General features: G+C 37.7%; 1 protein-coding gene across 2 annotated transcripts in view; it reads left to right on the top strand.

The window, feature by feature from the left end:
* LOC149778423 (uncharacterized) overlaps positions 1 to 24,222 on the top strand; it is a 59,068-nt gene that overhangs the window by 16,358 nt on the left and 18,488 nt on the right. For both annotated transcript variants that reach the window (XM_089939247.1, XM_089939249.1), the window contains exon 2: positions 1,452 to 1,511. In XM_089939247.1, the coding sequence (XP_089795373.1) occupies positions 1,452 to 1,511 (60 nt within the window). The remainder of the gene's footprint in view (positions 1 to 1,451; positions 1,512 to 24,222) is intronic.

The raw sequence follows: 24,222 nt of genomic DNA, 5'->3' as shown, positions 1-24,222 counted from the left end.
TTTGCGTAAAACCTGTAGACAAAGTAAAGCTGTTTCTTTATATTTATAATACCAGTGCATATAACTGTAAATAAGCGTACAGTTAATCATCAAAGATTACTATTCTCTTCTTCCAAGATCGCATACGCCTATATAATTATTGAACATTATTTGTTTGTAAAAGTTAGGTGCCCTAGCGAAATTTATTGTAATTCTTGTCATGTACGAGTTTTATCCTTTTCCAAAACATACAGTGTTTTATGATAGAAAAAAAACACAACTTGCCTCATAGAAAATAAATAGCGAGAAAATCAGATAACTCCTCCCTTCAATTTAATAATACATGCAAATTATTGATTTTTTATACGTTGATCTCGTACAAATACAAACGATTTCTGACACGTACAGGTTTTCACGATGGAATTTGTTCTTTAACCTTGCGGTTTATGTGCGATGTATTTCACATCGAGTTATTTACATTATCGAACGATATCGACGTGTCCATATCATCTCAGCTATACTGGCTATGATTCACGCGATTCAGCCCAATTAAATCAACGTACGTGGTTGAACAGGATCAATCACCAGTACGTGTATACCGTTTGAGCCATCGTACTAGACTCACTCAATTTCTGTCTTCTACTACTTTAAGATAAATGCTTGTTTACCTTTTCTGCAATTTTCGCTTACAGACTAATAAAGAAATTGTTTGAATATTTATTACATACCTAGAGGTTATATCATTACTGCTTCACACAGTTTAGTCCACATCAGTTACGTAATTCGAGGCTTTGTTGCTATGTGAAAATACCAACATATAAGTCAATTTGTCCCCATAATCCTTGGTAAATAGTACAAAAGATAACTTGCCAACTCAGTAAAGCCAGTGATGGTATATACTATATGTTTGTTCGTCTCCGGTTAAACTAAAGTTTCTAGACTAGGGGTCACTCATTATCACGCTCCAATGGTGGGTGACGAATTTTTTAATCAGGTGCTTTTCTACTGTCGATGTATAAAGGTCTGATCAGTGGCATATAAACAACAAAAGACTAACAATTTTATAGGTATAACTAACGATTACAAGAGCAGAGCTAAAATCCCCAAGAGATTCGAGACAGTTAATTGGCGACCCATTATATCTAAATGAATTAAATTTTGAGGATACTTACGGGGAAGATATCAACATATTTACGATTACAAACTTACTCTTTGTAAATACTATACAGTCTCACTTAATGTATCTATCCCCGTTGACATCAACTGAAGTCAAATAGATGTACGTATCTATACTTGAAAAGTCACACCGTTGTAGTTCTACATATGTAGCAACGTTATGAAATAGAAGTTGGGATGATGCTTTGCTCTTGTTATTCGTTCCTGTTATAACTTACCTTTAAAATCTGGGGAAAATGAATCCAATTTTTCCATTCTAATGATGAAATAAAGAAGATATTTTATTTTATTTTCAGGACTACCCAAGGAAGAGGCTAACAATTGAAGATGTCCTACTGGCCCCCAAAACACACCAGGTCGGTCCGACCCCCCCCCCCCCCATCCTCTCTCTCTCTCTCTCTCTCTCTGTGTGTGTGTGTGTGTACACAAAGTGATATGGATCTCATAAAAAGGCCACGTAACCATGGTTCAGGTGAATTATAAACACTTGAAAGGCTATAGATTAGACACATACAGATCGAATGATCGATTAAAAATTTAGCTTCTCGTGGGTCGGTAGTTCTTTCCGGGGTTTTCCTGGGTTCTTCCTCCACCATTAATACTGGCCGCCATGTATAGCCTATCTTGTGCTGACAAATGGCGTTAACCATATAACAAAAACTCTCTCTGATATTTACATGGCTGCAATATGCGTATAATAAATTTATTTTCAATAAACAAACAAACACTTACAAGCTAGTGTGAATGAGTACACTGGAAACTCAAAACTAGTACAAAAACAAACATGTAACATTGTGACATGCAATCCTATTGTGCCATTTTTGTGAATCATATTTTTAAAACTATCGAATCATAAAACAATGATGTATCTTGAATAATCCATAGGCAGGTCGTAAACATTCAGTGTACACCCTTCTCCTTAATTTGAAAATTTCTTGAATAATCTCTGTGTGTGTGTGTGCATGTATATATATATATATATATATATATATATATATATATATATATATATATATATATAAAGTTCACCTCATCGAGACAAAATGTATTCCCCACAAGGTAGCCCCGCGTATCCCGTCCTATCGATCGTTATTACATTAACCGGTGTATTGCTATGGGTTGTGTTTCCCTGGCAAGCTATTTTTTTCCAAATACAACATGAATGCTAAATAGTCCGTGACAAATCGGCCATTAAATTAAAAGAGGATATAAATTCCAGGATTTGTCTTTGAAAAGAAGGTAGGTTGATGTTTTCCAATTGTTTTAAGTATTCAGGATTTGGCAGTCAGAAAACATATTCACGTCAACTTAAATGTCTCTCTTTGGGTTAGGAACAATGAACGTTTTGTATAAAATGTACAGTGTGACTCCCTATTCATTTTACGAAAAACTATTTGAGCAACAAAAACAAAGCAACACATTCATGCTAAATCTTGACATTGAAATTGCTTAGACATGCGAGGAAAGACAGCTCCGATGGCCTAGTGGTTAGAGCGTCCGCCTCGGATGCGGGAGGTCGTGGGTTCAATCCCCGGCAGAGTCATACCAAAGGCTTACAAAAATGGTACTTACAGCTACCTCGCTTGGCGCTCAGCATTAAGAGTTTAGTGTTAGGACTGGTCTGCCTGGTGTCAGGATAATGTGACTGGGAGGGACATCATGCTACATGCGACATCATGCGACATGATGCCCCAGTGCTAGGCATCACTATAAACTGCCACACTGCAGATATCGTAGCGATATGATGTTACAAATCCAAATCACACACACACACACACACACACACACACACACACACACACACATGCGAGAAAGGAAAGGAATTGTACAAAATTAAATACTTTAACGACTCATCAGTATATTCTGTTGAATTAGCTTGAGTACCAAACGTGGACTTTGTTAAAAATGAAAGATGTGGAGTTTTCATTCTTATGAATCATTCTATGACATCAAACGCGTACATAAGCACTGCCCCCCCCCCCCATTAAACTTAAACGAACGCACATGTTCAGGTTCTTTGTTAAATAATAATAGCATAGAATGTCAGGTGTGAACGATCGTAATACTAACCTATCAAAGTTATAGACACTTCAATAGATTTTACTTAAATGCTGTCTTACTGTTTGATGAGACCAACGGATTTTTTTTTTTTTTGACGGGGGGCGGGTTGTAGTATCTAAAGTGGTAATAAGATCTGTACATAGCAAATGTAACTGTCCGCACGAAAGATTCAAAAACATTTTTTATTCGGAATATTCAGTGTTTAAATCAGAGACGTAATTTTCACTTGTATTATCAATATAAATGAAGGTAATGCAAGAGATGGACGTAAGCAGAAGAATAAGGATTCTCTTTTTGTAAGTCTAATTTTCGACGTTAAACTCATTTTAGACTGGTGTTTTACTAAAGCAAACTGTCGTCAGAATGTATGGTGACTGATTAAAGATGATGTAGTGTTTTAGAAGCAGTGCTATATGGTATATAGACTTTCCAACTGCTAAATCAGCAACTTAGAGATCTGAGATATATATATATATATATATATATATATATATATATATATATATATATATATATATATATATATATATATATATATATTCCGACAAGTCTAATCATGCAAATGAAGTTGAAAATATGTCACACGAATCCGTTCAAAACCCTTAGTTAATATTAGCTTTAGTTTCAGACTGCTTGCGTACGAAACTACGCAACTAACTCTCCCGGCCTTGACTGACTGCTGACTCCCCCCCCCCCCCCCGCAAAAATAAATGCGGGCGCCCATGTATAAACATGTGTTTGTAGAAACAGGTATTTTCCTCTCTCATCACAAAACCCCAAACATTACAATGGCGACAAGGATGGAACAATCTCCTGTCTCTTAGAGTGTTTTGAAAATGTCGTTTACTTCCTCTCCTGCATAGTGTAAAGGCAATGCACGTCGATGTTTTGTGTCTCTGATGTCCATTCCGATCAAAAGGTTATCAAGTCTTTTCACCCATTTCTTCCATCGGACATCAGGTACATTTTCATGGACTGAGAATGGCAAGAAACTGTGCAAACTTGCCGCCATTATCAGAGATGCAGTGTTTTAGAAGCAGTGATATATGATAATACAGACTTTCCCGCTGCTAAATCGGCAGTTGAGAGATCTGAGTTAAGACTGACACGTAGGGTGGTGGATGTGCGTCTGATAAGTAAGTCAGTTATGGTTTGTATGCTATGGAAAAAAGTTGTGTTTGTAGAAGCAGGTCTTTTCATCTCTTGCTATAAAACCCCAAACATTCCAGATGCCCTGCGAGAAACGTGTCGATTGCAACATTGTCTCTGCAAATAGGTGATGTGCCTATTAAATACAATGGAGCAGAGCAATATAGGCATGTGCCAGGTGGTCTATCACACCGTTGTACTGTCGTGTGTGATCACAGAACTGTCGATTACTGTTTACATTTTAGTCAGGGTGTATTCTAGGTTGCGCCATTGCGGAATTCACAATAATTTTTTAAACAAGGGAGAAAAAAAATCAGCAGTATGCCCAAAAATTTCCAGAATCATATTTAGCAGCAAGAGGGGGCGCAGACCAAGAAAATGTGGTCACCGACCCCCTAAAAAGTACCGTCGACCGGGGGTGGGCGCATGAAAGCCCTAATTTTGTAATCTGGCCTTAAAAAATAGCTCAAATGATGTGAATACCACCAGCCCATAAAGTCCCCATTCTACAATCGGGGCCAAAATAAATCCAAACTTTTTGTTACAAAATGTCAATCAGAGCCTTGTAGCTAAGCCTGGTTGGAGCCACACAAAAAATGTATTAGTTAGCAAAACGATATGTACCGATCAATGTTAATGTGTACATGGACACCAATATTAGCTCCATGGAAAATTAGTGGCACTGGTTACTGTCCATTTTGACCTCAATGGAAAATGACTGGGAGCTTGTGTCTCGTGTAAATTCAGTGATTTTCTCCCACTCTGGTCTATTTTGACCTCAGTGGAAAATTACTGGGAGCTTGTGTCTCGTGTAAATTCAGTGATTTTCTCCCACTCTGGTCTATTTTGACCTCAGTGGAAAATTACTGGGAGCTTGTGTCTCGTGTAAATTCAGTGATTTTCTCCCACTCTGGTCTATTTTGACCTCAGTGGAAAATTACTGGGAGCTTGTGTCTCGTGTAAATTCAGTGATTTTCTCCCACTCTGGTCTATTTTGACCTCAGTGGAAAATTACTGGGAGCTTGTGTCTCGTGTAAATTCAGTGATTTTCTCCCACTCTGGTCTATTTTGACCTCAATGGAAAATTACTGGGAGCTTGTGTCTCGTGTAAATTCAGTGATTTTCCCCCACTCTGGTCTATTTTGACCTCAGTGGAAAATTACTGGGAGCTTGTATCTCGTGTAAATTCAGTGATTTTCTCCCACTCTGGTCTATTTTGACCTCAATGGAAAATTACTGGGAGCTTGTGTCTCGTGTAAATTCAGTGATTTTCTCCCACTCTGGTCTATTTTGACCTCAATGGAAAATTACTGGGAGCTTGTGTCTCGTGTAAATTCAGTGATTTTCTCCCACTCTGGTCTATTTTGACCTCAGTGGAAAATTACTGGGAGCTTGGGTCTCGTGTAAATTCAGTGATTTTCTCCCACTCTGGTCTATTTTGACCTCAGTGGAAAATTACTGGGAGCTTGGGTCTCGTGTAAATTCAGTGATTTTCTCCCACTCTGGTCTATTTTGACCTCAGTGGAAAATTACTGGGAGCTTGTGTCTCGTGTAAATTCAGTGATTTTCTCCCACTCTGGTCTATTTTGACCTCAATGAAAAATTACTGGGAGCTTGTGTCTCGTGTAAATTCAGTGATTTTCTCCCACTCTGGTCTATTTTGACCTCAGTGGAAAATTACTGGGAGCTTGTGTCTCGTGTAAATTCAGTGATTTTCTCCCACTCTGGTCTATTTTGACCTCAATGGAAAATTACTGGGAGCTTGTGTCTCGTGTAAATTCAGTGATTTTCTCCCACTCTGGTCTATTTTGACCTCAATGGAAAATTACTGGGAGCTTGTGTCTCGTGTAAATTCAGTGATTTTCTCCCACTCTGGTCTATTTTGACCTCAGTGGAAAATTACTGGGAGCTTGTGTCTCGTGTAAATTCAGTGATTTTCTCCCACTCTGGTCTATTTTGACCTCAATGGAAAATTACTGGGAGCTTGTGTCTCGTGTAAATTCAGTGATTTTCCCCCACTCTGGTCTATTTTGACCTCAGTGGAAAATTACTGGGAGCTTGTATCTCGTGTAAATTCAGTGATTTTCTCCCACTCTGGTCTATTTTGACCTCAATGGAAAATTACTGGGAGCTTGTGTCTCGTGTAAATTCAGTGATTTTCTCCCACTCTGGTCTATTTTGACCTCAATGGAAAATTACTGGGAGCTTGTGTCTCGTGTAAATTCAGTGATTTTCTCCCACTCTGGTCTATTTTGACCTCAATGGAAAATTACTGGAAGCTTGGGTCTCGTGTAAATTCAGTGATTTTCTCCCACTCTGGTCTATTTTGACCTCAGTGGAAAATTACTGGGAGCTTGGGTCTCGTGTAAATTCAGTGATTTTCTCCCACTCTGGTCTATTTTGACCTCAGTGGAAAATTACTGGGAGCTTGTGTCTCGTGTAAATTCAGTGATTTTCTCCCACTCTGGTCTATTTTGACCTCAGTGGAAAATTACTGGGAGCTTGTGTCTCGTGTAAATTCAGTGATTTTCTCCCACTCTGGTCTATTTTGACCTCAATGGAAAATTACTGGGAGCTTGTGTCTCGTGTAAATTCAGTGATTTTCTCCCACTCTGGTCTATTTTGACCTCAGTGGAAAATTACTGGGAGCTTGTGTCTCGTGTAAATTCAGTGATTTTCTCCCACTCTGGTCTATTTTGACCTCAATGGAAAATTACTGGGAGCTTGTGTCTCGTGTAAATTCAGTGATTTTCTCCCACTCTGGTCTATTTTGACCTCAATGGAAAATTACTGGGAGCTTGTGTCTCGTGTAAATTCAGTGATTTTCTCCCACTCTGGTCTATTTTGACCTCAATGGAAAATTACTGGGAGCTTGTGTCTCGTGTAAATTCAGTGATTTTCCCCCACTCTGGTCTATTTTGACCTCAGTGGAAAATTACTGGGAGCTTGTATCTCGTGTAAATTCAGTGATTTTCTCCCACTCTGGTCTATTTTGACCTCAATGGAAAATTACTGGGAGCTTGTGTCTCGTGTAAATTCAGTGATTTTCTCCCACTCTGGTCTATTTTGACCTCAATGGAAAATTACTGGGAGCTTGTGTCTCGTGTAAGTTCAGTGATTTTCTCCCACTCTGGTCTATTTTGACCTCAATGGAAAATTACTGGGAGCTTGGGTCTCGTGTAAATTCAGTGATTTTCTCCCACTCTGGTCTATTTTGACCTCAGTGGAAAATTACTGGGAGCTTGTGTCTCGTGTAAATTCAGTGATTTTCTCCCACTCTGGTCTATTTTGACCTCAGTGGAAAATTACTGGGAGCTTGTGTCTCGTGTAAATTCAGTGATTTTCTCCCACTCTGGTCTATTTTGACCTCAATGGAAAATTACTGGGAGCTTGTGTCTCGTGTAAATTCAGTGATTTTCTCCCACTCTGGTCTATTTTGACCTCAGTGGAAAATTACTGGGAGCTTGTGTCTCGTGTAAATTCAGTGATTTTCTCCCACTCTGGTCTATTTTGACCTCAATGGAAAATTACTGGGAGCTTGTGTCTCGTGTAAATTCAGTGATTTTCTCCCACTCTGGTCTATTTTGACCTCAGTGGAAAATTACTGGGAGCTTGTGTCTCGTGTAAATTCAGTGATTTTCTCCCACTCTGGTCTATTTTGACCTCAGTGGAAAATTACTGGGAGCTTGTGTCTCGTGTAAATTCAGTGATTTTCTCCCACTCTGGTCTATTTTGACCTCAATGGAAAATTACTGGGAGCTTGTGTCTCGTGTAAATTCAGTGATTTTCTCCCACTCTGGTCTATTTTGACCTCAATGGAAAATTACTGGGAGCTTGTGTCTCGTGTAAATTCAGTGATTTTCTCCCACTCTGGTCTATTTTGACCTCAATGGAAAATTACTGGGAGCTTGTGTCTCGTGTAAATTCAGTGATTTTCTCCCACTCTGGTCTATTTTGACCTCAATGGAAAATTACTGGGAGCTTGTGTCTCGTGTAAATTCAGTGATTTTCTCCCACTCTGGTCTATTTTGACCTCAATGGAAAATTACTGGGAGCTTGTGTCTCGTGTAAATTCAGTGATTTTCTCCCACTCTGGTCTATTTTGACCTCAGTGGAAAATTACTTTGAGCTTGTGTCTCGTGTAAATTCATTGATTTTCTCCCACTCTGGTCTATTTTGACCTCAGTGGAAAATTACTGGGAGCTTGTGTCTCGTCTAAATTCAGTGATTTTCTCTCACTCTGGTCTATTTTGACCTCAATGGAAAATTACTGGGAGCTTGTGTCTCGTGTAAGTTCAGTGATTTTCTCCCACTCTGGTCTATTTTGACCTCAGTGGAAAATTACTGGGAGCTTGTGTCTCGTGTAAATTCAGTGATTTTCTCCCACTCTGGTCTATTTTGACCTCAGTGGAAAATTACTGGGAGCTTGGGTCTCGTGTAAATTCAGTGATTTTCTCCCACTCTGGTCTATTTTGACCTCAGTGGAAAATTACTGGGAGCTTGTGTCTCGTGTAAATTCAGTGATTTTCTCCCACTCTGGTCTATTTTGACCTCAATGGAAAATTACTGGGAGCTTGTGTCTCGTGTAAATTCAGTGATTTTCTCCCACTCTGGTCTATTTTGACCTCAGTGGAAAATTACTGGGAGCTTGTGTCTCGTGTAAATTCAGTGATTTTCTCCCACTCTGGTCTATTTTGACCTCAGTGGAAAATTACTTTGAGCTTGTGTCTCGTGTAAATTCAGTGATTTTCTCCCACTCTGGTCTATTTTGACCTCAGTGGAAAATTACTGGGAGCTTGTGTCTCGTCTAAATTCAGTGATTTTCTCTCACTCTGGTCTATTTTGACCTCAATGGAAAATTACTGGGAGCTTGTGTCTCGTGTAAATTCAGTGATTTTCTCCCACTCTGGTCTATTTTGACCTCAGTGGAAAATTACTGGGAGCTTGTGTCTCGTGTAAATTCAGTGATTTTCTCCCACTCTGGTCTATTTTGACCTCAGTGGAAAATTACTGGGAGCTTGTGTCTCGTGTAAATTCAGTGATTTTCTCCCACTCTGGTCTATTTTGACCTCAGTGGAAAATTACTGGGAGCTTGTGTCTCGTGTAAATTCAGTGATTTTCTCCCACTCTGGTCTATTTTGACCTCAATGGAAAATTACTGGGAGCTTGTGTCTCGTGTAAATTCAGTGATTTTCTCCCACTCTGGTCTATTTTGACCTCAATGGAAAATTGCTGGGAGCTTGTGTCTCGTGTAAATTCAGTGATTTTCTCCCACTCTGGTCTATTTTGACCTCAATGGAAAATTACTGGGAGCTTGTGTCTCGTGTAAATTCAGTGATTTTCTCCCACTCTGGTCTATTTTGACCTCAGTGGAAAATTACTGGGAGCTTGTGTCTCGTGTAAATTCAGTGATTTTCTCCCACTCTGGTCTATTTTGACCTCAATGGAAAATTACTGGGAGCTTGTGTCTCGTGTAAATTCAGTGATTTTCTCCCACTCTGGTCTATTTTGACCTCAGTGGAAAATTACTGGGAGCTTGTGTCTCGTGTAAATTCAGTGATTTTCTCCCACTCTGGTCTATTTTGACCTCAATGGAAAATTACTGGGAACTTGTGTCTCGTGTAAATTCAGTGATTTTCTCCCACTCTGGTCTATTTTGACCTCAGTGGAAAATTACTGGGAGCTTGTGTCTCGTGTAAATTCAGTGATTTTCTCCCACTCTGGTCTATTTTGACCTCAGTGGAAAATTACTGGGAGCTTGTGTCTCGTGTAAATTCAGTGATTTTCTCCCACTCTGGTCTATTTTGACCTCAATGGAAAATTACTGGGAGCTTGTGTCTCGTGTAAATTCAGTGATTTTCTCCCACTCTGGTCTATTTTGACCTCAGTGGAAAATTGCTGGGAGCTTGTGTCTCGTGTAAATTCAGTGATTTTCTCCCACTCTGGTCTATTTTGACCTCAGTGGAAAATTACTGGGAGCTTGTGTCTCGTGTAAATTCAGTGATTTTCTCCCACTCTGGTCTATTTTGACCTCAATGGAAAATTACTGGGAGCTTGTGTCTCGTGTAAATTCAGTGATTTTCTCCCACTCTGGTCTATTTTGACCTCAGTGGAAAATTACTGGGAGCTTGTGTCTCGTGTAAATTCAGTGATTTTCTCCCACTCTGGTCTATTTTGACCTCAATGGAAAATTACTGGGAGCTTGTGTCTCGTGTAAATTCAGTGATTTTCTCCCACTCTGGTCTATTTTGACCTCAGTGGAAAATTACTGGGAGCTTGTGTCTCGTGTAAATTCAGTGATTTTCTCCCACTCTGGTCTATTTTGACCTCAATGGAAAATTACTGGGAGCTTGTGTCTCGTGTAAATTCAGTGATTTTCTCCCACTCTGGTCTATTTTGACCTCAGTGGAAAATTACTGGGAGCTTGTGTCTCGTGTAAATTCAGTGATTTTCTCCCAATCTGGTCTATTTTGACCTCAGTGGAAAATTACTGGGAGCTTGTGTCTCGTGTAAATTCAGTGATTTTCTCCCACTCTGGTCTATTTTGACCTCAGTGGAAAATTACTGGGAGCTTGTGTCTCGTGTAAATTCAATGATTTTCTCCCACTCTGGTCTATTTTGACCTCAGTGGAAAATTACTGAGAGCTTGTGTCTCGTGTAAATTCAGTGATTTTCTCCCACTCTGGTCTATTTTGACCTCAATGGAAAATTACTGACACTGGTTACTGTCCATGTTGACCTCACTGGAAAATTACTAGACACTTGCATCATGTACACATTGCGTGATTTTTTTCCCACTTCAGTATAAAAAGGTAGTCTGTATTGTACATATCGTCTGTTGAAAGTTGTATATAACTCTGTCACGGTGGCAAAAATACTATAATCAATTATAATCTTATCCATAAGCCTGTCCAGCTGATAATATTTTAAATAAAAAATACATTTGTGTTGATATTGATGGATTTTAAAAGTGATTTAAAACAAACTACGTCCGAAGAAGTGTCTGTTTGAATGATAATACTACAACTGCATGGACCCAGATCTGCCATCGCATAATGCAACAGTAGATCTGAAGTAATGTTTACTAACAACGTGTTATTGTTAGCCCAACTCAATACGGCATGTGAATTTCTATGTTGTGGGTGGAATATATGGTATTCCGACACTTTATTGTAGGTTTAAAAAAAATTACATTATTGTATACTGACAAGTGATTTGTAAAATTAAATAGCTGTTGTAATAATAATAATGAGTCATTCTGCGCTTACTATGGAATCTCAGATGGCTAAACTAGCCCAACAACGACTAGAGGCAATTAAGAAATATATCTCCATCCGCGAATCTGTCAAACAGCAGCTACAACAGCTCAAGTGGAATTTGCAGAAGGTACAGAACAGTTGTTAAAACTAGTCACAAAAGCTGCTAAAGGTCTTCTTCCGTCGCTGGAATAAACCGCTAAGGCAAATGGAAAAATAGCCAAAGGAACTAAAATAACTAAATAATTCTCCGAGAACTTCCAGCTGAAATAGCTGCTGCTCAACCAGAATTACAGCAAGAAATACAGGAAGCAAATGAGGGTATCGATCAAGCCCGTGTTGAGATCGGTGATGAAAGGCGACTTGTTGTACCAGAACCAGAACATATTAAAACAACCACCTGCTCAATTTACCAAAGAAGTTGTTTTTCTTAAAACTTCGCGATAACCCCATAGCAATTACAGCAGCGGGATATTCAGCTCGTAGTACTTTGTTAGACCCAGTGACTACAGATGTTCAAAAAATGGACTCGTTTTGTGTTTCGAAGTACCATGGTATAAGTCTAATGAGCGATAAATATAAGGATGAATTTGAAAATTTGAGAAACAAGTCAACGAGGTTAAAAAAAGCGCCATTATCTGGAGATATGTTATCGCCCCAGAATCACCGTTAAGACTACCTTATATTGATGATGATGATGACGCAACCGGAAGTGGCCTTGCCACTCGCGATGTTCAAAGACATCGAGAGTCGTAAGAAACAAACCTCTCCAGTGATTCAAGATAAACTTTCTTATAATAACGTATTCGGTGATGTTGATCGACTAGAACATTTTATTGGTGGAAGACAAGCCGGTAATTATTCCCAAAAAATCACCAATGAAGGAGCTGCTATTAGTCAGCGTTTATTTACCGGTGGCATAATGGACAGCAGCGTTTATCGAGCACTGATCGATGATATTACCGATGATCACTGCTGTGATTGATACATTAGATCGCTAACAAATAACATGAGTATACACAATGCCCAACATGGACCTGAAAACATCAGGGTGATAAATTCACGATTACTAGTTTATAAAGCAATCGACGGAGATGGACTCGGCGATGTTATTCAAGATTTATTCAGAAGGATAGCCCCAAAAGCTATTACGATTGCAAAACAATTAGGAATGAAAGCCATCAAAGTTGTTCGTTATAACAGTATCGGCACTGGTGGTGATGTTACTGGTAAAGCATTCTCAGCAATCAAGAAGACTCGCGCAATTAGTACGACGAAAACCACAGCCGGCAAAATTGCCCAGCATCGAAGTGATGCTAGTAAGTGTCAGAAAATAACAAATCAAGCTGGAAATGAAAAGTTGAAAGAATTAGCTGGAGTGCCATTACTGACAAAACAAGCCACCGCTGAAGATAGAGATAAACACAACCGCAAACCTAATAGCGGGAAGTGGTCTGGCCCGTCGTCATCGCTGATCAACCATTTACTGACAGGTGTTAGAACATCGTTTTTGACAGCAATGAATATAAATAAAATTTTCAGGTGTTTATCTGATCCAGCATTTGGCATGGATACACCAGTACTCAAGGATGAGTATGTGCGTGATAATCAATATTATTCTTATGAAGCACGAGAACGAAATCAACGTGGACTACAAGTACAATATACATCCAGGTATTTCCTGGCCGCCGAGGCATTTATTGAAGCTGAGGGTAAACTTGTGAAAGATGATAATATCGCATATGCAGCGAATGAACGATGTGGATGAGTTCACAGTGGTATTATGGCGTTGTCGAAATTGCCATATATGTCATTGATGGTAGAGAAATTGAAGCATGCCTCAATAACATTGATGTTGTTACGACAATATTCGGACTAACCCGATACAATGATGAATATTCACAGCCTACTGGTCCGTCCATGATGTTCGTGAAGGACATTACTGACAACCCTGACAATAGAATTAACTCCGCTGAGCCACAACAAGCTGGAATTGTACCTCGACCTGCCACTCCTTTGCTGCAGAGTACTAATTCAGATTCCTACGTTGGATTCTCAGCACGACGATCTCCGGTTAACACCGATGGTGTATATTCATGTGTGACACAACTGTAACATATCTCAGGATTCTGTTGACATGTTAGAAAAGTTATATTGAGAGCCAAACATACAGTTGCACTGGTTCGAAAGGCCAAACGATTCAATCTGGCGCGCTGCGATTGGTGTGGGGTGGTGCGGATAAAGTAACGCTAACAAAACTAGCATTGTAGATGCCAACGATGACTCCATCAGTGGCAGAAGAAACGCGGTTATATCATGGAAAGTGTGGTAAATCAATGATCACATACACAGATCCAAGCACAGTAAGAACATTTTCATGGCAGATCACATCACAGCAAGGAAGTTTAGCACCACGAAATATATTTATGGCATTTCAGCGTAGCATCAGCTATAACGATCAGACAGCAAACCCAATGGTGTTTGACAGATCAGCAGTGTCTACGATTTTGCTGAGGATATTTGGTCATCAAGAACCATCCGAAGAGATAATGCTGAATTTTGACCAAAACAACGTTTCACGAGCGTATTATAGTTGATGGGATTCATGGATTGTGATCAGAATTTCGACTCTGGCCTGTAGATATCTGGATTTATTCAGACAGTCAGTCGTTGACGTACACGTACGAGCTGCTGTTGGTCCTGCATCAGCTGGTGGTTACAGAGCAATTGCTGTTACATTATCAGACAAAAACAAAAATCAGCTCGAAGGTTTTGGCGGACGAATAAGAGACATTGACGACACCAGTGGAAAACATGTAATCAAATCATTTATGATGCTAAAATTTAATATCATCACGTCAATGTTACTCTGACACCTGGTCCGATAAAAAAGATGCAATCGGCATCAAAGAAAATTTCTGGAGCAAAAACATTTCTAAAATCAGCGGTGTTGCAAGGTCCAATAAATTATCGCCGAGAGGCCGTCAGCTCAAACACTAAAATGACGCAAAGATATCAAAAACTGGCGTGCGCATTGATCTTTCTGCGAATTAGATCAGCAATGCAGCAAAGACTGGTGGTATATTTCCAACTTTAGCGGCGATCCCAGCACTGATTGCCTCTCCAGCTTCAGCTGTTGATAAAACAGCTTCACTCATTTGCCGTTGGTACAGCTGCCGCCGTGGCACTAAATAAATCAACAGGACAAGGAGTGTCGACCTAAGCATTAGGGACTGGGTCCAAGATTATCAGGAACGAGGTATGATCAAGGTCTGCGACTGCCAGGAACGTTTCGCTAAAACTCCCCATGTCTAATTTTGATTTACTTGATGCTGCTCGGAGATTAAACATAAAAAAACTTCAGAGGTGTTTTCATACATGATCAGTTACCGGAAAACCCAAACCGTATTGAAACTGATATTATTGATATCGATGACCGTTCTGGTCCAGGTACTCATTGGGTTTCATACGTGATTGATCCATGTGGGTTGTTTAATTGTATTCATATGGATTGTCTCCCCCGGGAGAATTTTTAAATACAGTGGCTTAACCGGTGACAAACTAATCTGGTATTCAACATTACCAACACAGACATTAACGGATCCACATATATGCAGTCCAGAAGTACTTGCTGTACTTAACGCTGTGTCAATGTCAACAGCACCGCCGCATAAAGTCTTGCGCTGATACACCGCCCGTCGTATTAAGCAGGTTAATAATTTATAATGGTAGATATTTACGGAAGACCTGCTAGAAGCAAGGCCTCCGGTGACACTGATTTGTCAGCGTATCCAAGACGAGGTGAACTTGCTGATCTTTTGAGTCTTCCTGCAGTTCATCGGGATGAGGTTGTTGTTTTTCAGGATCAGCATGGGCGTCTAAAAACCAGCAATATAAAGTTGGTTGATATTTTCCCACGAGTTTTAGGTGCGACCTACGATAACATCTCGGTATTTACATCTAGCGGAACAATCAGAGACTCAAGCATATCAGTCTCAGGGATCCGTAATGAGTTCAGTAAATGTGTTTATAGAACCAACGATTCAATGACAGGTTCACTCAGCATGAATGGAAATAAAAAAATTCTTCTCAAAGTTCCAGAATAGAACGACGACGCTGCAACGAAGAAATACGTGAACGATAAAGATATCGCGATCAATACAGCCTTAAGTACGAATGATAAATTAAACACGTTGCGATCTGAGTATGGTGTTCATGTTTAATCCGTCAGTTAAAATAAAGGACGCCTGAGGCTACATCTACATTAAAAAATAATGTTATGTTAGAGAAAATTATTTTTATATAAAAATGGAACAATCTGAAACAATGTTGGCCTTGATGAGTTTAAGAAAGATCCAACATTTGTTAATTATGAGGCCAACAGAGCGGGTGTTATCAGAAATTGTCGACTAAACAACCTCTCAGAATTGTCAGTAATACTGGTCACTTATTGATTGGTATGGGAAAAACCTAATATCTTTCACACCGATTTGTTTACGAATGTTTTAACAGCTTAATAAAAAAGGTCTCGTCATCGTTCATATCAACTCAAAAGGAAAAGATAATCTATAAAATGTACAGGCCATTATTCCGAGCTAGTATAACAAACGCGGAAAAACTGACAGAAGCAAACAATAAACAAAGAGGCCAGTTAAACCAATACATTCATGGATAGGAGAAACAATATGACAGCTGCAGGAAAATATTTTGATATTCATCTAGATTCAGTATAGAAAGTAGCCAATGGTAATACTAATTCAGCTCATTCAAAGATGTTTAATCAAAAAATAAAATTTATCTTTATTGATCAACAAGAAACTTTTCTAAAACCATTTTTTTCATACAAAATCTGATTGGCAATTTTATTGCAAAAACAATCTAATTTTTTTGTGGCCGCAATTGCAAAATGGAGCCTTTTTTGGCTGGTGGTAATTTGTCTCATTTTTGTCTTTGATTTTTGTAGGCCGGATTACAAAATTGGGGCCTTAATTGGGTCCCACCGTAAGGTCGACGCCTTACTTTTGTGGTTTGCGCCCGCCTCCTGCCGCTTATATACTTGCTTTAATCTTCCCTATATACACCGCATCTTTTTCAGTAAGACAGCTGGAAGAATGTTCCACTCAGATTTTCATTTCTTGAATACACCCTAAACTTTGACAGCTGTATTTCTTCGAATGTACACTTTTTGAAGTTTAGTATTTTGTGGAAACAAGAAAAACAAAGTAATGATGGTCCCTTTTTCCAATCGAGATCGATCGGTTAATAAAAATTCCGATCAAACTTGTCTTAATATAATGTCAGCCCTATAACATAAGTCGAACGATAATTTTATTGGGTATCCATCGATGCCTAATGGCAATCATTACTTTTCAGTTCGTTTCGTTGTTGTTGTTGTTTGGGTTTTTTTTTACAAACCGGTTTAGCTATTGTTGACTCACATAAACGAAAAGTATCAAGGCATCTTTGCAGCAATTCAAAATGTCATTATTGTGTCTTAACCAATAAAATATGAAACTCTTCTCATCATATTCATAAGAATGGTACGTACAACTCTCTACTCATGCTTACCATCTAGCCAGAATTAATTAATCTATTTGTTTTTATAAATCATATGAAACAATCGACATCTGTGAAGAAGGAACACAATTATTGAAGCTTTTACAAAAGAATGCCACATAAAAGCCCCTTTTCATTATCTTTTCATTTCACATCTGCTACTTAATGCCATTGCTTGTATCGCCAGTTACAATTCGTATGTAGTCGGTAATAACCTTTCGGAACTGGAAACCGAAAATGTAAAAGCATAGCATAATATGCCTGAAAGTTTCTTATCTTTTATCTGACACTTTTGCCTATTTCTTTATCAAGACAACCCTTTGTCAAACTGGACTTTTCAGACAACGTTACAATTGCATAGACTGTCTACAAGGACTATACAGTTTGTCATGAATGTAATGGTTTTAGTTGCTATCTAAACGATGTAGAAAGAACTTCTGGAAACTTTCACAATTCATGTGATACAACGAAACTCACATTTGGCACAGCGTCTGAAATGTCATTCATTCATATGAACCTTGTGTGTTACGAATCTGGCACAGCTTCTGATCTGTCCATCAATCATGTGTACCTTGTGTATTACGTAACTCACACAGCCCCTGGTTTATGCTGAAAAATGTCTCAGGAGCTGAAGGAAAATCGATCTTTAGCATCTTCGTTCTGTGAGCAAATGTAGCACGCACTTTTTTCAGTCTGTGCGATTCCAATTAGAAAATCGCAAAGCAATTTGCCCACTGAGCTGAGCGATCTTTCAATGTGAACCTTGCACGATTTACCAATAATGGGTGGTCGTGTACCTCGATCTTCCAATGTTCACTTTGCCATCGTTTATTTGTTGTTTTGTTTTCTTTCTATTCTTTCTTCCATTTTATGCTTTTCTTAGAGGTGGTAAAATGTGTTAGGTTGTTGGTCTATAAGCAGATAGTTTATGATTATCATGACAGAATGAAAAAGAAAACAATATTAAACATAATTTGTGAGCTTGAGGTCGTTGGTTTCCCAATATTCTCAAAACTTTAAAACAGAAGTCACTGTCACTGAAAGGGTCAAAAACGCGCCAATACCACAGATACGTTTCCCCTACTCTTACTAAGGACTACATATTTAGAAGGCTCTAGCAAATCTTAAAAAAATTATTAGAGATTATTGTGAGAGTGGTCCTAAAATGGTTTATACCAATATGTTTGTAGACACCACTAAACTAGCCGGGTCAGAAAACTAATACCTATTGATCCAAAATAGAAAAGAAAACATTTTAGTTATTTGTTTCTCATGCATATAACTTTGTGTTGCCTTTTAGGAATATATTTTCTTAAAAGAATGAATAAATGTATGGAAAATTCTGGATAGATGTGGGTCTTCTTCAGCATATATACAATTTGATATCCGATTTACTATTAAAAACAAAGACGAATTCCATGAAGCACATTTTTGATTTTTGGATGAATCTTAACGTCAAAAATGGACAATCAAGTTTATGTTAGAATAAATTTGAAAATAAGTGTACATATTTTAAAATTTATGGGGCTTTTAAACTTTAAAAAAGTCTACATAAAATACATTCGTTATCACTATTGAAGAAAGTAGCAGTACTCAAAGGTTCCCTTATCTGTTATACTCGCAATAATCGATGCAACAGAATTTGCAAAGCACCTAACTGCAGTACTTACTGGCCACCATTTGTGGTAAAATGGAAAACAAAATTTGATAATTGCAATGAGAATGAACAGAGCAATACGCTTTAACTAAATGTCCTAAGTTTAAACCGTTTCAAGCTACGAGTTTAGACAGAATTTTGCCAACAGATAATTGTAATGGTGGTATCGAAAATAAGACATAAAAACACAAGTTCTATATCCTTGGCTCCTCTGCCTTTCAAGCATTGCATAGTATTGGGCAGCATCACGGCATTCATATGTATGTATATCTAAATTTCTTTTTATCTTTAAATGGCTATAATTATATGGGTATTTAAAATTGATGGATGGATGGATATATAAACACATTCTTATATAAGTCACTGATCAACATATATTGCACCCAACTGGCTAAGAACATCGAAAAAGGAACGTAATCTTAGATCTACCACTAGTATTGAACCCAGATTCAGTTGTCGAGAAATAACCATTTCAGAAACCCATTTCTGCATACCCATTTAATTTTGTATGGTTGATCTGGCGTTACTTAGATGTTCAGTACATCTTTCCATATCACACACCCGGATTTGAGCTAGATGGTGTCTTCCAAGGCGTCCGTGCATTAAAATCAACATTTTACAAATCTCAAGTTAATTTGAATTAATCAGATATGTCTAATAAGAAGAGAAATGTTCCTTGTTCATTAATATGTTACATTTTTTGATGCATTTATGTTAATACTTTTCATTTATATTAAATTATAATTTTGTAATGGTGATTCAAAGCCAAGAGGTCCTGAATCTGTCATGTGTCTGAGGTAATACAATTTTAAAAGTAATTAGTTTCAAATTTACATGAAATAACTTATGATATTGTTTGTTTGATTAAAGTGTAATATATGCTACCTGTAAGTAATAAATAGGTAGCACAATGGGAGATCACACAGCTTGATTTTCCATTATATTGTGTTCCTCCTTTAATTTCAGTTTTAGGAGGAAAACAATACATTTCATTCAGTATTAAAATGACATCAAAATAGTTTTAAGAGGAAAACAGTACATTTAATTTAGTATTAAAATGACATCAACAGTTTAATGGTAAAATAGTTGAATTGTACGATTAATTCTGTATATAGCCAACCAACTTGTACGATTAATACTGTATATAACCAACCAACTTGTACGATTAATACTGTATATAGCCAACCAACTTGTATGATTAATACTGTATATAGCCAACCAACTTGTATGATTAATACTGTATATAGCCAACCAACTTGTACGATTAATAATGTATATAGCCAACCAACTTGTATGATTAATACCGATTAATACTGTATATAACCAACCAACTTGTACGATTAATACTGTATATAACCATCTAACTTGTACGATTAATACTGTATATAGCCAACCAACTTGTACGATTAATAATGTATATAGCAACCAACGTGTATGATTAATACTGATTAATACTGTATATAACCATCCAACTTGTACGATTAATACTGTATATAGCCAACCAACTTGTATGATTAATACTGTATATAACCAACCAACTTGTATGATTAATACTGTATATAGCCAACCAAATTGTATGATTAATACTGTATATAACCAACCAACATGTACGATTAATACTGTATATAGCCAACCAACTTGTATGATTGATACTGTATATAACCAACCAACTTGTACGATTAATACTGTATATAGCCAACCAACTTGTATGATTAATACTGTATATAACCAACCAACTTGTAACTTTAAGTAAGAGAAATTTAGCATAATAGAAGGTCTTCCAGCACGATTTGCAAGTCGTATTCTTCCCACAGGGCACATTGTTCCTCCATAAAATTAGGTATCGAGTATAATAACAAACAATAAATACACTTATGTCAAACTTAAGTAAAATTAATAATTACGAATAATATTTATTTATGTGCAATATTCTGCAAGTATAAAATAATATCTATAAGGAAAATTAGCAAGTTGGAAGAGAGCAAAGCGCGATTTGCAATTCAACGCCATGTACAAATATCGGGAAATGTTAGTTACAATTATTTTGTCAGGAAACAGAAGTAAATATTTACAAGGATAGTAGATCAAGATTTATATATGACGATCACGAGTTCCATCGTACTGTGATAGTCTATAATGCAGGTGAATATTTGACAATCGTGCAGTTTGATCTTCCAGTGACAATATGTAACGCAGGGTTAATATTTAACGATGGTACAGGGAAATCTTTCATCAAACGCAAATTGCACAACGTTGACAAAACACTTTGAAAATTGCACAACGTTGACAAAACGCTTTGAAAATTGCACAACGTTGGCATTACGCTTTGAAAATTGTCGCGGTGACTTACAGTTTAAAGATCTGATCGAAAAATGAGTAAAACAGAAATAATCCCTAGGCTTTTTTATTCGATCTACATGGCACCACATGTTAGTAGATCGTTACCGTTCAAATGATTGCTCCATCATTTACTTGTTTATTCGGCTAATGTGGTTATGTGAGAAAGCTTGCCAGTAGCTTCTCGTGGGTCAGTGTTTTTTCTGGGGTTTTCCCAGGTTCTTCCTCCGCCATTTATACTGGCCGCCATGTATAGCCTATCTTGTGCTGACAAATGCCGTTAAACCGTACAACAACTACAACAACTTGTTTATTTTCGAGAAGTTTAATCAGGCTATGATAACTCATACGTTCAGTTTATAATTCAATGACCTATTTGACCTTTAAATTGCGCGAAATGTTAGCCAGTGCAATGGATTTTAGCTACCTGTATATGAAATACAACCCAAAATACGATACAGTTTAATACAATACGGGTATGTACATTCAAATTCGCAATATTAAAGTAACGACCACTATAAGTCGGTCGAGTCCTAATGGATTGTTATGGCACATTGGTAATTACATTTTAACGGTCTTTTACTTAGGTTGTTACCGCTGTATAAAACAAATGCAAGAACTGACTTTATGACACTGGCTTTATCAATATAAAATACGAAAGTTAAAATATTCCGCACAGACCACTGTTTTTGTTTGCTTTTGTTTTGTGTGCGTATGTGTGTGTGTTTTTATTATTTATTTGTTGTTTTTTTTAATATTATTATTTTTATTTAAAAGAGCTGTGATTGCCTTCATACGACAACGATCACGACTTCTGGCATGTTCTGTGATTATTTTCATAGGTTTATTTTGCTGAGTCGTAACTGACAAATTAAAGCTATGGAACATGGTAGGTCTGGGATAGAGCCCACTTGGATCAGGTGTGCGTCTGTTTGTATGGTAGGTCTGGAATAAAGCTCACTTGGATCAGGTGTGCGTCTATTTGTGTGTTAGATATTGAATAAAGTCCGTTTGAAATAGGTGTGCGTCCGTTTGTTTGGTAGGTCTGGGTTAAAGTCCATTTGAATAAGGCGTGCGTCTGTGTGTAAAACACAATTTGCATTAAAACACCTTTCAGATTGGTACAACGCCATCAAACATAAAATGGAGAAAGAGTTTCAAGAATTCTGCATATGAGCGACCTCATTTGCCTTCCCCCACCCACGAGAACAACCAGATCACAGTGGCATAATTCGTATGATGTTCCAAGTGAGTCTTCCAATCATTAGGTGGACATTATTTGATAGAACGTATTAACTACAAATGTTATTACATTGGGAGTCAACCCGACACGGTACAAATTGGAAGACAGGTAGTCAAACAACGCCGACTCGTTACAAAACCACACATTGATCTATGTACATAGATCTGTAGTTAGTATTAGGTACATACATACACAACTGTAAATAGTGGGAGCTCCTCTGGCGATCAATACACTAACCACAAACACCCATGCCATTGTTGCGCAGGTATCACATTGCCAGTCAACAGATAGACGCGATTTCAAATACATGTAATACGTTTGATATTATGTTAGAAATACTGCATTTGTTGTGATATGTTATAATTAACCAGGAAGATGTGGGTGGGGAGAGTGCTGTTAAAATCTTTAATAACAGCAACCAACCCACAACTCTCTCACCTTGTGTTCTTTGGGGAAAGATCAGAAACATGCAATGTAAATTCCTAATATATATATATATATATATTTTTGAACTGTCGTTGATTTTATATTTTTGAAAACTGGCCTCCGTTTGAGATCTGAACAATATACAGTTTAAAAGAAAAGAAAATGAAAAAGACAAAAATCTAGACGCGGGAGATAAATGCAGGACTTTAGTTTTCATATATACTCTCCGTTGAAACTGTCAGTTCTTCAAAAGAAATGGCGTGTATGTTTGTGAGAGTGTAATTTGAATTTGTATCTTAGCTTTAAAAAACATTTCAGTCATATCGGTAAGATGACTGCATTATGGCAGTTTATAGTGATGTCGAGCACGGAGGCATCGTGCCACACGAGGCAAATGTTAGTACCATTTTTGTAAGTCTTTGGTATGACTCGGCCGGGGTTAGAACCCGCGACCTCCCGCATCCGAGGCGGGCGCTCTAACCACTAGGCCACCGGAACAGTGTAAAAGAAAATGTAAACAACACCGACGTGGTGTAGTATTTACTTGGATTAGTGAAGTGTTTCTGAAAACGAGGCCTCGTATCGAAAGCACAATTATTGCATATAGTGTGCGTGCGTGTGCTTTTGAATATTGTGAGAGCTAGCTTGTAATTCCTAATTTCACTGATTCGTTATAATTGAGCAAAGAATGAAATTTCAATACAAAACAAAGAGACCCGGACCGTGAGGACGTCAACATATGATAAACTTGACTTGAAATTCGATAAGACCTACCATTTATTAAGACCCTATCAATGTAGCCAGCTCGCACCGTTCTTTGTCAATACATAATCCCAGCAGGTATATATAATTGTTAATCCTCAGTCGATAATGGTCATAAATCTTTCGCATACGTCATGTTTTTATTGAGTCGGAAAATGTTCAAGTGTCAATAATATGCATAGCTAATACATTTCCTTTTTGTGAGATCGGACTTGCAACATTGAATGCTTGTTACTGATTCGAGTAGATGGACTACTGAGCTGTCTTCTATGTAAAACTGAATGTTATTTCTTAAAATTAAAATTGTGGTTATCTGATCAAAGTCTAAGTATTGAAAATAAATAAATCATGGTTTTATCTACGATCAATAAGGGTGTTGATGAATGTTGTCCAGTAAATGATTTATTTTGATTGTGTATATGGTAATTATTTTTTCATTCTTAACTTATTTCTTTTTGTTCTTCATATTACCGTGAATATCAACACCGTGTACGTAAAAATATGTTCTCCTGACTTTTCATTGCAAACGTTTTCTTGGCAAGAATTTCGTTTAACCCGTCTGCAGCGTAGACTGGTTATAACAGCTGTCCAACCTTTTTGACACCATGGGCAACTGAAAA

This window comes from Sinohyriopsis cumingii, chromosome 17, assembly GCF_028554795.1.
Source record: "Sinohyriopsis cumingii isolate HCF-2022 chromosome 17, ASM2855479v2, whole genome shotgun sequence".
Lineage (NCBI taxonomy): Eukaryota > Metazoa > Mollusca > Bivalvia > Unionida > Unionidae > Sinohyriopsis > Sinohyriopsis cumingii.
This window is presented reverse-complemented; position numbering and strand designations above follow the sequence as displayed.